This window comes from Martes martes, assembly GCF_963455335.1.
Source record: "Martes martes genome assembly, chromosome: 10".
Lineage (NCBI taxonomy): Eukaryota > Metazoa > Chordata > Mammalia > Carnivora > Mustelidae > Martes > Martes martes.
The window spans coordinates 9,815,277-9,830,560 of NC_137898.1; the positions used below are offsets into that span (position 1 = coordinate 9,815,277).

Sequence of the window (15,284 nt, forward strand, 5' to 3'; positions counted from 1 at the left end):
CTACCTGTGAGGGGTGAGGCGGGTATGCGAGGGGTGTCTGTCCTTGGAATTTAAAGCTCCGTGGATAGGAAGGGGCCAGGCCTGTCCTTTTGTTTTTAGAGCAGACTTCTCTGGGAACTTGCACCAATCAAGTCTGCTCTGAGCCAATCCCATCTTCTAAATATACCCACCCTTCTGTGTGCTGGGGACCTTCCCAAGGCTCAGCTTGTCCCCAGAGGAGTTTTACCCTAGGATGGCTCCTTTAACCCGGGTGGGGCAGCGGTAGGTCCATGGGATGTGGCTAGGGGAGGGGACTGCTGAGTCCTGTTCCCAAGCCTAGCATGAAGCTAAGAAGGGTAACGGGATACAAGGCATCCGTCTGGCCCAGGAACCCCAGAGACTCCAGCTGGTCTGAGCCCCACAGGTGATTCCATCTCCTTCCACAACAGTCTCAAGAAGAGATGGGGAGGCAAGGTCAGATACAAAGCCATATTTTTACATTTATTTATATACGTATATTTACTTCGGAGGAAAAGAACAGGAGCAGGAAGAAAGCAGGCCCAGGGCTGCTTCCCTCTGCCCACTGCAGAGTCAGAGTTGGTACACGATAAATAGAGGAGTCAGCACTCAGGGACGGGGGCTGGGGGTTAAGCGGGAGGGAGGGGTGCTCTATGCACATGCAGGCCTTCGTGGAGGGAGAGGATACGATACGGGCAGAGAGACTCGTGCATTGAGAGGCCCTATGTACAGCTTGAAGCTTGGGGGAGATTAGCCCAGTGGCTATAGGAATAAATGCCAAAGGGTTGAGAGGAAGGGAGGGTTGGCTGCTGGACCCCACATAGGGAATGGAGCCAAGACTCCCACTTACCAGTGCCAGCCGGGCAGCTGTCAGCCTCCAGCAGGTAACCTACTCCCCTTCCCTGAAGCCCTTTTACCTTCATGGGCTTAAGGCAACTTTGGTCCAAGGTTGACCCCACCCACCCACCTCCCAAGCAGCTTGGAGCCTCAGCTTGGCCCCAATCCTTGCACTGAGGATCCCTCCTCAGGCCTGGAAACAGCCAGCTGCTAACCAGATTGGGGCTATGCTGTGTCCAGAAGGGCTCCAGGGGGCAGTGGAGGGTCACTTTCCAGTTAAGGACTGAGGGGCCACAGTCCACAGACAGGCACCCTCACTAAGGAGGCCCCAGAATCCTATTACAAAGGGTGGGGCTCACCAGTTTTAAGGCATTTCAGGAGGGTTGCCCCCCCCGCCAACCCCGGCGCGGGGATAGAGAACAGAGTAGTCCTAAGTAAGGCCCGGCCCCCTGCATGGTGTGGGGAGCCATGCAATTCCTACGTCAGAATGAGGGAGAGGAGCCACACTGGGGAGGGAGCTGGGAGGTGGGGTGTCCCTATCCCCCAACGCCCCTGAGGATAAGTGCTTTGAGACCCGTGGCTGAAGGGGGCCTGTGCCTCACAGGCTTCTCAAAGATTTCCACTCCCCACAGAAAGGTCTCCCATTCAGAGCTGAGAATGAGAGGTCGGAGAGGGGTAAGGCCTGGTTCCCAAAGAGGTGGCAGAATACCGCGGGGCAGGGATGGCGTCCTGTTCCACTTACTGAACCCCGTGTAGATGTGGCTAAATGCTTCCCACACTCCTTCTGTGAGTCTGGCTTTGGCCTCAGAACGCTCCGGGCTCCCACTAAGGATGGTTCCTGTAACACTGGCACTTGAGTTAAGACTTCGGTAACACGAGCCCACTGCTCCACCTCCAGGGGGAGAGGGCGGCGACGGAGTCTCCTGCCAGCCGTGGGCTAGTGGAGCCCAACGTGGGAGCCCTCAATCTGGGGAGACAAGGTCACCAGCAGACAAGAGAGGAGGGAGAAGCCCGAGTCGTGGTGGTCGGGAGCGGGATGGGTGTCTGAAGCCTCCCTGGGACGGACCAGAGCCAGGGCCCTGTCTGGTGAAGTGTCTCCCGAGAGCTCCGTACTTCTGCAGCCTTTCCTTCTCCATCCTTCCACTCCTGCCCCGGCTTAAGTGCATTTTAGTAATTACTTCATTAATAACAGCAAAAGCTGTTTGACGCCAGGTACCAGCCAAGACCAGCCCGCTGCCTTGCAGGGATTCCCGCTCCTCTGCTCAGAGATAATGATGGGTCCCAGCTGTGACTGTAAGCTCTGGAAGCTCCTAGGAGCCCAGGTCATGGGGCTGCAACACTCATTGGGGGCGGGGGAGGCTCACGGGGAACTTCCCTTCCAGGATACTCCAGGTTCAAGGCTCCAAGGCTGACCGGGCCCCCTGGCCCCCCGCACTGGTTCAGCCAGGCATTAAGTATACATAAGGCACATGGTCAGTCTTTCCAGCCCATCTAGGGCTGGCTTCAGTTGCCCTGGGAGCTCTCGGGAGCCAGTGCTCCCAGGGAGAAGAGACCTCCTGGGCCACACTTAAAGCTTCAAAGTCCCAAGTCCAGCGTAACAGTCAAACCCCAAAAAGTCCACCACCTCGCCACCCCCCAGGGAGCAGCTTCGAGGGTAAGAGCTATATATTCTCCGCGGACTCACGGATCCAGCCAAGTCTTTTAGGGCTCCAGCCAAGTCAAAGGCAGCAGGTCCCCACTCCAGAAGAGGAGCGGCTCACAGTCTCAAGAGGGGAGAGTAGGCGGGTAGGCTCTGGACAGTCACAGGCTTACCCTTGCCTCCAAGGCCCCTGCAGCCAGTCCTCCAACCACCGGAGCTGGACAGACACAGACGGACTGGGCCTGTCCCAGCCCCAGGAGGTCTCCCTGGCTCTCTGCAGCGCGTGAGGGGCGACCAGCAGGAACAGCAACTCCAGTGTGAGGACTTCCAGTTTCCCCAGTCGTGGCGAGGGCCAAGCCCAGATCAGTCTCTCCAAGGGATGTGCCAGTGAACAGCAGAGAGCTGGGCAGGTGGCAGGCTCCAGGGTAACGCGGCCACGTCTAGTGCGGAAGGGGCGCACGGGGCCCCGGCCCGGCTGTGGTGCCGCCTCGGGGAAGGCAGCTCAATCACACAGGCGGTAGAAATGGAAGTAGTAGTCTGTGGCTGGCCGGACCGGGGCCTCCGAGCTGCAGTTGGCCTGACCCTGGGTGAGAGAGCAGCAGGAACAGGTGAGGTGGCTCTGGGGGCATGGGGCAGGAAGCATTCCCCTGCCCCCCGCAACATCACCTGTCACCGCGCCCCAAGTCTTGCCATGTGCTCCGGGAATCCCCATGTCCTTTTCCCAAGCCCCACACTTGAGATGCAGGAGCCCGGACCTCTGGGGGCAGAGGGCATGCCTGTACTCACCAGCAGTGCCACCCGGAAGTGGTAGGTGAATTCTCGGAAAGACAGGATCGTTACTGGCCACTGGTGGGAGGTGCCCTGGAGAGAGGAGAGAGGGAGGGGTGAAGACAGCCCCGTGGCCCTATCCCAACCAGCAGCCCTGAGCATGGTCATTGCAGCCCTGGGCGCCAAGGCAAGTGTTAGGGAGACTGGAGTCAGAGCTGGGAAGAGAGAGAGGAGGGAGCACGTTCTGCTCTGGGGAGCGGAGGCAGCCCCCCCCTTTATGCAGACTCTTTGAGGGGCACCTGCAGGTACACAGCAGCCTTCCCCTGGTCCCTGCCTCGTCTCTTGCTGCCTCCCCTCCCCGTTGTACTCCAGGCACGTCAAAGTATTTCACGAACCCCATGCTCATTCCAACCCGAGAAGATGACACTGCGTACAGATGAGGACACTGAGCTATTGCTTGAAATCACAGGCACTGCGTGGCAGAGCCGGGACTGACACACGGATCCCGCGCTGTCGTGCTCTCTCCCTTGCATGGGAGCCTGAGGCTTGCCTGTGTTCCAGCTGAGGCTTTGGCGTGGCCTCCCCATATGTGGACTTGGGCTCGAGCTCCACACGGTGTGAGTGGCTGGCTGGGCTCGCCCTCTCCTTTCAGCCTCTGCCTGTGCCTCTTGGGACGTTCTCACCGTCCCCCCCTCCCCACCGCCCCCAGCCTCTCCTCAGGTTACTTTCTGCACATCTTTTCTGCCCAGCTAGGGAGTGCATTCCTCCAAGGCAAGGCCTGGGTCCACCCCTGCCTCCCGCTGTGTCCCCAAAGCTGGGCCCAGCACAGGGCCTGGGACAGAGGGACCCCAACACATTTTCGTTGAACCAACATAAATTGGTGAGGAGACATTCCCTTCGCTTGTTCGGAGAGTCACAACTTTGGGTCCCATGGGGGTCATGTGGCCAGTGAGGAGCTGGACAAAGGAAGGGTCACAGGCATTTGGTTCTCAGAGCAGGAGGCAGGCCTCCACAAGGTAGCCTGAGGGATCTTCCAGACTGGAGGACTGAACCATGCCGCTGCCCAGCCTGAGCTTGAGGACTGGGCTCCTTCTGTTTCCCAGCTCCTAGCGGGACAGGCTGCCACATGTCCACCTCTGCCGGAAGGCCACGCTCTCCCGGGCCTCCCCACCTCTGCACGTGCCCTTCTGCTCCTGTGACACTGGCCTCCTTTCTTTCTCCAGCTGACCCCAATGACCTCATGCTGCAGGTGTCGTCTTCATTAAACATGACTTTTGACCCTGAGCACAGACAAGGTTAGCTCTCCCTGGCAAGGACCCCTAGAAGACCCTCCCCATTGCCACCACTGCGTTCATCCCAGGTTAGTCCTGGTGGAAGTGTTTTCTTCCCTGGGGCTCTGGGCAGGGCAGGGCTGGGGGTGGGAGATGCTCCGCTCCCGAGGCCCATGGCCTAAAGGGTCCCTTGTGGAGATGCCATCTCTCTGCCTCCCGGCCCCTTCTCTTCACCTGTTTGGGGGCCCAGTTGTGCCAGGGATGATGAAGCTCTGGGGCCTGCCTGGCCCACAGCTTCCCAGGTGCCTCCTACCTGGGTGTCCTGGTGGGTGTGCAGGCTCTGTGGGAAGCCCCCCTCCTCGCATGGCTCCTCCTTCGACATCAGGCTGCACAGCGCCACAGACACGGGAGACGAAGAGCTGGGGGGAGGCCGGTTAGCAGGGAAGTGGGGTTCCAAGTTCCTCAACCTGCCCTGCCCCCAGCTAGCCCTCCCACGCCACCTTCCCTGCCCTGCCGAAACAAGCCTCAAGTCCTCACACAGCTTGAAAATGAGCCCTACCGGTCAGGCCCTAAACCACCCTTTCCCATCTACCATCCCACACGGCCTCCACGCCCCTGCGCAACAGCAGTTTCTAGATGGGGAGCCCAGAGACCGCCAGGGTCACAGCCAGGGCAAGGGATAAAGTCAGCATCCCTCCTCAGACCCTTTCCCTGAGCCGCCAAGGCCCCAAGCTGGCACTCACTTCATCTGCAGAGTCAGGCTGAGGTGTAGCGGGGTGCTGCTGCTGACAGGGATGCGGTAGGTGAAGTTTCCAGGCCTGCAGGGGCAAACATGGCTCCTGAGACCAAGGCTACCCTGCTGGAGCCCCTTGCCTGGACACCCTAGCCCCCAGTCTGTACTGCAGCCCATGGAAAGGGGCTGCCTCACCTTGGGGCAGGGTGGGGGAGGGGGACAAGACGGGGAGGACATCTGGGCCTCCGCACTGCCTGGGCTCATGTCACCTGAGGGAATCTGTCCTTGGGGTGAAGGGAGGGAGCCAAGCCCACCTGCAGGCATCCCCTGGAGCGCAGTACTGGGAAGTGATGGGCATTGAAGTCTCCAGCACCTGGATGGAGGTCAGGGAGGGCACTGGGTCTGCAAGGAGAGAGGCTGTGGGGGGCAGGGAGGAGGGTGACAAGGTGGGATACAAATAAGAAGCAGCCAAGCCGTCCCTTGCCAGGCTCACATTCAGTCACTCACACCTTAGCATAAATAAGTTTCAGGTTATTCTTTCCAGACCCCCCACAATGGCCAGGGTCACGCCACCCTTTTCCCTGGCAGCGCTACGAAGAGCCACTTCCCATGAGCCTGAGGTCTGCCTCCTTGGCAGAACCCGAACCCCAGGAGCAGGGATGGGTCTTCATATCCCTTGCCAGAGGTGTACAGGAGCCCGCGCACAGCCCAAACACGCCTCTTCACGTTCAGTTCAGCGGCATGAAGTTGGTAGCCGGAAGTTAGCCGCGGTGGGAGTATCCACCACAGATCAGGACTCTTTCCCCAGGAGCCAAGTGTTAAACACCTCCCAGTGCCCCAGTCATGAGGGCTTGTGGCCTCCTGTGGATGAACCCCCCCACAGATGGCGGGCTGGGCCGGTGGTCCTGAGGTGTGACATGGCAGGTGAGGGAGACAAGGCTTTCTTGGTCATCTATGGGCTGGCTGCTGCCTGACCGCCCACCCCCCACAACCTAGGAAGGGGAAGCTGGGGCCACAGAATATCTGCTGGACCTAACACATTTTCAGCTTTGTGAGGCACAACCCAGGCACGCAAAGACCCCCACCCCCACCCCACAGGATCCAGTATGCCCCTGGGGTCACGGACAGATATCAGATAAAGACGAGATGGAAGGTATCCTTCTCATTTCTCTTCTGGGCAAACTCCTGTGGTCCTTCAGAGACTCAGCTCCAATGTCACCTCCTCCAGGGAGGCCTTCCTGATCACCTCCCTACCTCAGCCTGAACAAAGCGCCCTCCCCAGTCACCAAGCTTCTAGCGCATCCCCTCAGTGCCCCATCACGCTAGAACACTACTGTGTTCTCAGGTGTCTGAGCCATCTGGGGTCAGGGCATGTCTGTCTTCATCACCCCCAGCACCCTGTACAGACCCAGCCACAGAGCAGCGGCCCTGGAAATGGCTGGCCTGGTGAGCAGCCCCCGGTGGGGTTTACCTATCACTTTGTCCTTTAATCTCAGCAAGTCACCGTTTCAAAGCTTTTTTTTTTTTTTCTTTAAGCCACAGAAACCATCAAATGAAAGCTGATAAGGAGGCCCATTACCAAGAGCAGAGCCACCGGGCTGAAGCCTGGGAGGCCCCTGGCCTCCTCTGTGACGTCCGGGGCCCTGGCATCAGGCAGACGTGGGGTGGGATTCCAGGTCTGCTGCTGCCTGGCCACACGACCCGGCTCCGGTTTCCCCATCTGACCTACGGGGATGATCCCTTCCTTGCAGGGATGCGTGAGCCCTGAAGGAGGAGAGCTACATAGGCTCCTGGCCTGATGGCGGGACTTTGCAATGCCCAGCAAATGTCTGTGGACAGTCCTGCGCCGGGCCTTCCACTGACTGGGCTGAGATGCACCCAGGCCAGTGAGCCTTGCTGGCTGAGCTGAGATGGGGGTGGGGGGCACAGGTAGGGCAAGTACCTGGCTGGCCCCTGGCCCGAGTGGGCTGAGCAGGGCTCAGGCCAGGCTGGGGGACCCCTCGGCGGGTCCGGCCGTGGAGACCAAGGCTGGGGCTGTTCTTGGCTTTGCCTTGTCCTCCAGGGAAGGGGACCGCAGGGCTGGCCAGCGGCTCTGAGCTCTTTGGATGCTTGGAGTGGCCAATACCATTGGCCGACAGGCTCCACGACTTGGCTCTGATGTTGGTGACTGGCAGCAAAGCCATCTGGCTGGGGCCTGTGGGGAGAATGAGGGATAAGCTGAGAAGAGGGACCCGGCTGCCTCCTGTCTGGCTTTCTCCAGGACTTCACCAGACTCTGGGTGACCCCCATCTGTCTCTTTATCCCCTCAGAGAGACCCACCGACCTTTCTCCAGGGCCTCATTCTGGGCTCCAGGATACCCTCCCCGCAATGAGTCTTTGGGGCCTTTCTCTGGACTCGTATAAAATCCCTTCAGTGCAAATCCTGGAGCCGAGAGAGCCATACCTGAGCTGTTGGTGGAGGGGCTGGGACTGGGGCTGAGGCCGTGGCCAGGTTTAAAGCTGGGGCCAAGACTAGGGGCTGCGGTAGGGCTAGGAGTGGCTGAGGAGCAGCAGACGACCGGGCAAGGGTGACTGGAGCACAGGTCCAAGGTGGGGATGACCGGACCCGGGGCCGAGCTGGTCAGGCCGGTGGTAACTGAGGAAGCCAGAGGCTGTATGAGCCAGTGGTGGGCAGCTGAGCCCCCTCCCAGAATACAGCTCCCTGCCCCCCATCCCCACCCTCCAGACCCACCGCAGGCACGCACCCAGCAGCAGAGAGGGTGGTGTGCCGGGCACCCCAGTGGTCACGGGGGACTGTCGGAGCTGGGTGGTCCCGAAGCTCTGGCTGGACCTGCTGGGGAGGGGTGGGCTGAGCTCAGAGGGACTGCAAGAGCCCGGGCAGGGAGGCCTGGGAGTCCCAGAGAGGTGGACAGGGATGGCGGAAAAGAGGCAGGGAGGCAGGAGCCAGAGGTAAGGAGGGAGGGGGCTTGGTCCAGACACGTACCATGGGCACATGGCCTCGCTCCCCCCAGGGTGCTGGGGCCGGAGCAGGGCCAGAAGACAGGAAGTGGACACGGCAAAAGAGCTAAGGGGCGGCAGAGAGGAAAAAGAGGGGGACAGGTGCAGGGGAGGAGAGAGAAAAGACACGGTCAGAGAGAGCCCTGGAGCTGAGGTGAAAGTGGGCAGACAGAGCCCAGGGTCCCACCCTGGCCTTCCTTCCCCGCCAACTCCCCCCTTCCAACCTGGGCCCCTCAGATGCCCCCTGACTCGCAGAGGCCCAGCTACCTCGAGGAACACTGAGTAGAAACGTTGGCTTCAGCGGGGACCGTGGCTGCCCCTCCTCCAGGGAGACCTTCCCACCCACCCCTGCAAGCCCCAGCAGGCTGAGAGCCAAGGGTGGTCCCTATCAGAGAATACAACTTCCACGGCTCCTCTGCCCCCGGGCTGCCCACCAAAGCCCTCCTGTCCTGGCAGCTTGGCCGGCAGCCAGGCCTCCAGGGACATACCCATCGGTTTCTACCAGGTCCTCCTCGGTGCGCAGGCTCAGCACGTACAGTGTGGACATGGACACCACGCTGGGAGCCACAAAAAAGGGCCACGGTTAGAGCTGGAGCCATGGTCCTGGCCCTCTCCCTCGGGCAGGGTCTGTAGTCCTTGGCTCCAGGGGCTGGGCTCGGGAATGAGTGATGTCTCTCCACGGGTCTCCCCAGTCCCAGGGCCACAGGACAGAAAGAGGCAGCCCTCTTCCCTCCCTGAACCCTCAGGCAGGTCTCATCTCCCAGCCACATCTTCCTCTTCCTCCAGGCCTGGCCCCAAGGGCAGCTCAAGTCCCCCAGCCAGCCACCCCCGGAGCCCAGGGCACAAGTCACCTGAAGGCCATGACCACCACCAGGGCGATGATGGTTCCCTGTAGAAAGCGCTGGCTGATGCAGGCCTGGTCTGGGACCACAGAAGATGGCTAAGGACCGAGAGGAAAAGGGGAAGAAGCAGAAAAGACCCAGACTTAGGGAGCCCATGATGTCACTTGGTGTGGGCTCTGCTGGCGGTGGGGGTGCTAAGGCCTACTGACTCCTACGGTGGGGGGTGGGGACTGGGGAGAGGAAGGGAAAGGAAGGAGAAATGGGGCCAGAGAGCTTGAGAGCTGGGAGAAGAGAGGAGCCCTCGCGGTCGGCAAGCCTGGAGAGGGAGGGCCCAGCCCAACCTGCCTCCCACCTGCACCCAGCCTCACCTTGCTGGCCACCTTGGGGGGCCTCTTCTTGTGGGGGACACTGCCCGCTCGGCTGAACTGGCTCCCCGCATGGCTGCAGCAAGAGGGCCAGGGTCAGAGGTGCCTCCGGGAAGGGGGTGTCCCCCTGCCTGGCCCACGCCCGCACCTGAAGGCGCCCGAGCTGCCGGTGGACTTGAGGCTGTCCAGCCGCCGCAGTCTGGCCAGCCTGTGGCTCCAGCGCTCCAGCTCGTCGATGCGCGTCTCCAGGTTGTCGGTGAGCTTGCACAGCTCCTTCACGGCCCCCACGTTCTCCATGAAGATGCGCTCCTGCCGCGGGCCACGGGCAAGATCAGCCCCCGGGAAGCCACGCTTCCCTACCCAGGCCAGCCCCAGTGCCCCCACCACCCCGTGCCTGCCTCCAAGCGGCACCCCCACCTCTGCCCCGTTGCCTGGGCCATCTGGCCCACCGGAACTGCGCTTCCCACCCCTAACCCCCGTCAGAACACTGTCTCTCGGAGGTGCCGGGCCTCTCCGATCTCATGAACGTGGGGGGTCTCAGGCTTGGGCTCCTCACTATTCAGCCGAGGCCAAAGCACAGGACTTCATCCTCACCATAAGCCACGTTTAAGCTTTGCGACAGCCACCTGGGAAGCTCTGGGCAGTGACTATCTTTAGCCTCCTTTCCAAGGGGAGGAAAATAACCCCCCCAGGGAGCTTCCTCTTGCTGTGGACCACACAAGCAGAGTGTCCCCAGTCCCCGGGTCCTGGAACTCTCACCCTCTTCCGTGAGGGGTGGGGAGGGGGCTCTGGACACACCGTGAGAGAAGACCGGGCTGCCCTCACTCCCTGCACGGGAGTTGAACGCCCTCCAGCTAGCCCACCCCTGCCCTTGGGCTCCCCGATCCTCCCACCCCCACACACCTTGTTCACCACCAAGAAGTTCTCTATGGTTTTCCCATTGGCAAAGACAACGTCTCCAGTGTCCTTCACGGCCTCTGGCAGGATCTCCTTCACTTCCTGGGCGATGACACCTGGGGAGTTTGGGGGGGGGTAGGATGGAGAACACCCACAGAACCAGCATGTAAGGAGGGGGCCCAGTTTGAGGAGGGCCAAATTCTGGGGGCCAGAGACTTGGGATCCAAGGTGCTCTGGAGCAGGGGACTCCATTCCCCGGCTCCGGTGTGGGGTTCCCCGGACTGGAGCAAGGGTGGACTCCTGGGAGGAAGGATCCCAGTGGAAGTGGGCAGAGATGAAGGCAGGATTCACCTAAGGAGCCAGGATCCCGGGACCAGGATTCCGAAACTTCCGGTGTCAAAGGGGATAACCACCCGGCACTGGGGGGTGGGGGGGCGCGAAGGGCCCAATTTTCCAAGGGCTGAGGGCCGGGTTTCTAGAGGGCAGGATTCCATGGGTAGGAATTCCAGGGAGTCAGGGGGAGGGGTTCCTGGGAGTGGGGTCTCCAGCGGGCTGGGACAGGGGGCGGGGTGACTGGGGACCGAGGTTACCGGATTCTGGACCCCAGCCCCAGTCTGCGCAGGCCGGTCCCTACCCGTCTCTGGCGCGGTGGCCTCGATGCCTGCCGTGGCGGCGAACTCCGGCTTGTATCTGTAGTGCACCAGCCGCATGCGCGAGATCCTCTTCAGCTGCTCGGTGGTGTCCACCTGCGCGGGAACCAGGACCGAGACTGAACCCCTCCCCAGCCAAGGTGGGCCCCGGAGCTCAAGACGGAGGCCACCCCGGCTCCACGGTGCGGCGGAGACCTTGCAGCACCAGGATCCAGTGACTCAGAAATCTACCGCCTGCCTCCCTCACCAACTTGCTGGACGCCCGGCCCTTCCAACTGGCCCCGCCCCTCCGCGGGCCCCGCCCCCACAAGCCATCCGCCCCTCCCGCCCCTCGTCCACAGCCCCGCCCCCACCTCCTGCACGTGCTCCTTGGCCCGCAGGTCCGACGGGTGCATGAGAGAACCCATGACCTTGACGTTGCCGTGCACGACCAGCGCCTCGTCAGGCCTGTCCGTGTTGATGCCCACACGGCCATGGTGGAATACAGTGTCGGGCACCTGCGCCCGCTGCCACAGCACGTCGCTGTCACTCTCAAACTGGCCGGGGTTGGAGGCCTACCACAAGTTGGGGGTGGGGGGGGGGGTTGGATCAGTCCCAGGGGACGGAGGACCTGCAGTGACCTGGCAAAAGGGGAAACCGTGCAGCCACCCCTCTAGCTCCAGGCCGGGATCCTCACCCCACCACGCCCAAATTAAACTGCCCCTCGCACTGTGGCACCTTTCAGTCCCTTGCAAGATCTCAGAAGGCTACCCAGGCCTTGTCCACCTGCACCCTTGTGAAGGAGACACTGTGGCTCAGAGGATGGGAACTTGCCCAAAGTCACCCAGCTAGGGCCCAGCAGGATCAGCACTCTAGCTCCCGACTCCCCAGAACCCCAGTATTTTTCCTGGGTGCTGCTTTTCCCAGCTCTTGATCCCCTGGGAGGAGGGAGCCCTCACCCTCACGATGATGCGCTCTGAGATCTGGGCAGCCAGCGTGTAGTTCTGGTTCTGTGCGTGGGCCTGGAGGGCCACCACCAGCATGAAGTACCTGGGGTGCACAGGGGTTTAGAGGCACCCAGGGTCCTGCCCCACCTGCCCCCATGTCTGGGGTACAGTGCCCAGGCTCCCAGCACCCCCCGCAGGAAGAGGGCATTAACACCTTAGCCTCCAGTGGAGGAACCCAAGTCTCCACTAGGGACAGAAACTCCCCAGGGCCCGCTGCAAGGACCCCAGGGAGCTGCTAAGTCCATTAGCCTTAGGTGTGAGGCTCAGGTGTCTCTTCTGTACAATGGGTCAGTGTGTGGGACACTGTGACAGTGGGCGATGTCTTCCTGCCCCTTCTGCTTAGACCTGGAGGGCCTGGCGGGGCCGGGGCGCAGCCCGCTCACCTCTGGTCAGGGTTGGGTTTGCCCTTCTTGCGCATGTTGTTGGCAGTGGTCTCGCTGAAGTGCAGGCGCCCCACGGTCACCTTCGTGACCTGCTCAGGGGGCAGGTTGACCCTGCAGAGGAGTGGCAGGGACTCAGGAGGTGGGGAGGGGGCTTCGAAGAGCCAGGCCCGCAGTCAGGAATGCGTAGGAGGCAGGTACCATGGCCCTCTGGGCTCCCAGGCCAGCTCCAGGGCTGGCCAGCTCAGCTAGAACCACCGCCCAACCCCCAAGGTCAGACACTCACGTGACGGGGTTAAAGGGCCGTTTGCTCCGGTCCGACTGGGACTGCTCAATATTGATCGACTGGTTCAGGGCCTCCAGCTGCGGGAGAAGCCGAAGCCGGTGACCCATCAGGGCCAGGGTCCCCGCCTGGTTCTGCCTCCCTTTAGCCACTCAGCCCAGGCCTGGCCCAGCCGGAGCTCCCCCAGAAGTGGAGGCATGGCCCTCCCCTCAGTGAGGGCACAGACAGTCACACTGCTCTCCCAGCTCCGCACGCACCCACTCACGCCTTCCACGGACACACAGCCCCCACCTCCACACACGTCCCCCAAGCTGACCTCCGTAAACACCCGCTCCCACCCAAACCCACGCACTCCCCAGACCCTCTCCCACACCCACGTCCCTGCAGCCCGTCCACGAGGGATGGCTGAGCTGCGCCAAGGCCAGGCCCGGCCTGGATCCCTGTCCTGAAGGAAACACAGGCAGCCGTGTGCCCCCCGGGAGCTCACGGGCTCCAAATCAACCACTCCTGGGGCAGGAGACCCCAGGGAAGGAGACTCAGGACCGTTGTCCCCAAGGACTAAGGACTGCAGCAGAGGGAATGGAAAGGCCAGGAGAGGAGGGGTGGAGCGGGCATTCTCCGTGTGTCCCAGAGAAGGGGAGCTGCCTCAGGAGAGCAGGGGCTGTGAATGGGCACAACAGGTCTGGGGCACAAGCGATGGCAGGGCTGCAGGGAAGGGCTGGTCCCAAAGGCCTTTGTGGGCTAAGCTCCGAAGTCAGGGCTTTGCTGGGAAGGCAGCAGGTGCTCTGGAAGAATGGCAAGTGTCGGGGCGCCTGGGGGGCTCAGTGGATTAAAGCCTCTGCCTTCGGCTCAGGTCATGATCCCCGGGTCTGGGCTGGGAGTGTAGCCTTGGGGTCACTGGGCAGAGAAGGAATCAGGAAGCACAGCTGGGAAGGGGGCTTTGCTTTGGGGGGGGGTCTTTCAACTCCCCAAGGACTCCTGGCTCCCCTCCACTCCCCTCCCATCCTCGCTGAGCCCCCAAACCTGCCTTCACTCCGTGCAGTTTCAGGTAGAAGCAGTCAAGGGGCTTGAGGCCTTCGGGTGTCTTGACGTACTTGGGCTCTCCCAGCAGGCCGATGTACACCGTGACCTGGAAGTGGTTCTTCTTCTGGCACACGAACGCGTCATCGCCCACCGAGAAGTTGAAGCCCTTGTCGGCGTCTACGCGGTAGGTGAGCATGGGCCTAGGGGCAGGGGAGGGCAGGGGAGGGTACTCGCCAGGGGCTCCCCCCGTCAAAGCTAGGTCTGGAACGTCCATCTCCAGTGTCTGCCTTCCAAAGAGGTTTCCTAACGGGAAGCCACACCCTGGATCCTCAGACCACGCGTGGGGCTGCCCCCCACCTCTCAGAAGTGGAAACTGAGTCCCCGGAAGGATCTGAGCTCGGGTCTGCCAACTCTTGGGCCAATATTCTTTCCTCTGTGTGGCTGGGCCCAGCCCACCCTGGTGATGGGGCACATGGGGCAAGACCCCTGAGGCCCACCCAAGGGGAGTGAACTCCTGAGGAGGGGGCTTCGCGGCCCCTCATCACACTTGGCTCCTTCCCAGAATGCTGCCTGAATCCCCCTCCCTCGCAGGAGACCGGGTGAGAGGGGATGCGTCTGCAGAGCTTCACGGGCCTGACAGCTGGTTGCCATGGAAACGGTGGGACCAGGCGCCGGCTCGGCACTGGCCCAGCCCCGGCCCACTGGCTTGCTCAAGCCCCCGAAGTCCTTGTCCTGATTTCTCCAGCTGCCCAGGTGGGGAGAGGGGCACTCTGGGCAGCGCAGACTCAGCCTCAGTCTACCCATCTGTCACTGGGCAAGGATTCCAAGCATGGATTCTCTTGGGGGGGAACCTCCGGGTGGCAGGAAAGGGGGCAACTATTGGCTCATCCTCACCCAGGTCACTAGACAAAAGTAGCGCTCCCGATGCCCAGGGTCCCCCAGAAGGAAGATGGGCAGAGAACGATTCCAAACTCGGGGGAAGAGGCTTGGGGGCCTGGCTAACATCTGCAGAAGGCCTGGGGCACCACCCACCTGCCGGCCCCGGGGGGAACACCCAGGAAGTACACTGGGGCCCCCAGCTGCCAGCTTCCTGGCCTTAGGGCCTGAGATGGCAGGGCTGGCTGGAAAGCATGGTGGGAAGAGTGGGGGGATCCTCCCCAGGCCATAAGGGTGGGATCCCCGAAGATCTCTCCCCCCATCCCGACAGGACCTCAAGGGATCCTTCAACCACGACAGCAGCTGGATCCCCCACCCAGCCCCAAGGGCTTCTGGCTTCTTGCCCACACAGCCTGGGGCACCCAGCTCCAGGAGGCTGCTCTCCGCCACCCTGCCCAGGCCTGGCAGTGTCCAGAGGGCCTCGCCCTCACCCCCACCGGACCTCCGCAGCAGTGAGGGGAGTGGTCCCACAGTGCTGCTGGCCTGGTCCCAGGAAGCTGAATCCAACATGGGTGGGGGCCGAGGGAGAGCTCGGAATGCCCGCCCGGACAGCCTGTCCTCCCCCACCCGCTCCGCCCTCTGTCCCAGGGAGGGGGCTGCTGGGAGGGCCCTGCCAACACAGCTTCCTGCTACCTTCCTGGAATGCAGAAAGAGTGGGGGAGGAGGAGCCAGAAAACACC

General features: G+C 62.0%; 1 protein-coding gene across 3 annotated transcripts in view; it reads right to left on the minus strand.

Annotated features, from left to right (window-relative positions):
• Positions 1 to 460: 460 nt before the first annotated feature.
• The window catches only part of MYRF (myelin regulatory factor), a 32,601-nt gene continuing 17,777 nt past the window's right edge, over positions 461 to 15,284 (minus strand). The window contains exons 8-27 of one of the 3 annotated variants that reach the window (XM_080816906.1): positions 13,673 to 13,868; positions 12,649 to 12,725; positions 12,366 to 12,476; positions 11,935 to 12,025; positions 11,350 to 11,550; positions 10,981 to 11,092; positions 10,353 to 10,462; positions 9,598 to 9,758; positions 9,453 to 9,525; positions 9,094 to 9,182; positions 8,731 to 8,799; positions 8,229 to 8,309; positions 7,990 to 8,075; positions 7,689 to 7,880; positions 7,188 to 7,439; positions 5,560 to 5,662; positions 5,256 to 5,330; positions 4,826 to 4,898; positions 3,260 to 3,334; positions 461 to 3,056 (exon numbers count right to left, since the gene is read on the minus strand). In XM_080816906.1, coding sequence (XP_080673032.1) covers positions 2,976 to 3,056; positions 3,260 to 3,334; positions 4,826 to 4,898; positions 5,256 to 5,330; positions 5,560 to 5,662; positions 7,188 to 7,439; positions 7,689 to 7,880; positions 7,990 to 8,075; positions 8,229 to 8,309; positions 8,731 to 8,799; positions 9,094 to 9,182; positions 9,453 to 9,525; positions 9,598 to 9,758; positions 10,353 to 10,462; positions 10,981 to 11,092; positions 11,350 to 11,550; positions 11,935 to 12,025; positions 12,366 to 12,476; positions 12,649 to 12,725; positions 13,673 to 13,868 — 2,308 coding nt within the window. In that variant the 3' untranslated portion in view covers positions 461 to 2,975. Of the gene's footprint in view, positions 3,057 to 3,259; positions 3,335 to 4,825; positions 4,932 to 5,255; positions 5,331 to 5,559; positions 5,663 to 7,187; positions 7,440 to 7,688; positions 7,881 to 7,989; positions 8,079 to 8,228; positions 8,310 to 8,730; positions 8,800 to 9,093; positions 9,183 to 9,452; positions 9,526 to 9,597; positions 9,759 to 10,352; positions 10,463 to 10,980; positions 11,093 to 11,349; positions 11,551 to 11,934; positions 12,026 to 12,365; positions 12,477 to 12,648; positions 12,726 to 13,672; positions 13,869 to 15,284 lie in introns of all 3 variants that reach the window. The other 2 variants (XM_080816905.1, XM_080816907.1) reach the window with 2 other exon arrangements.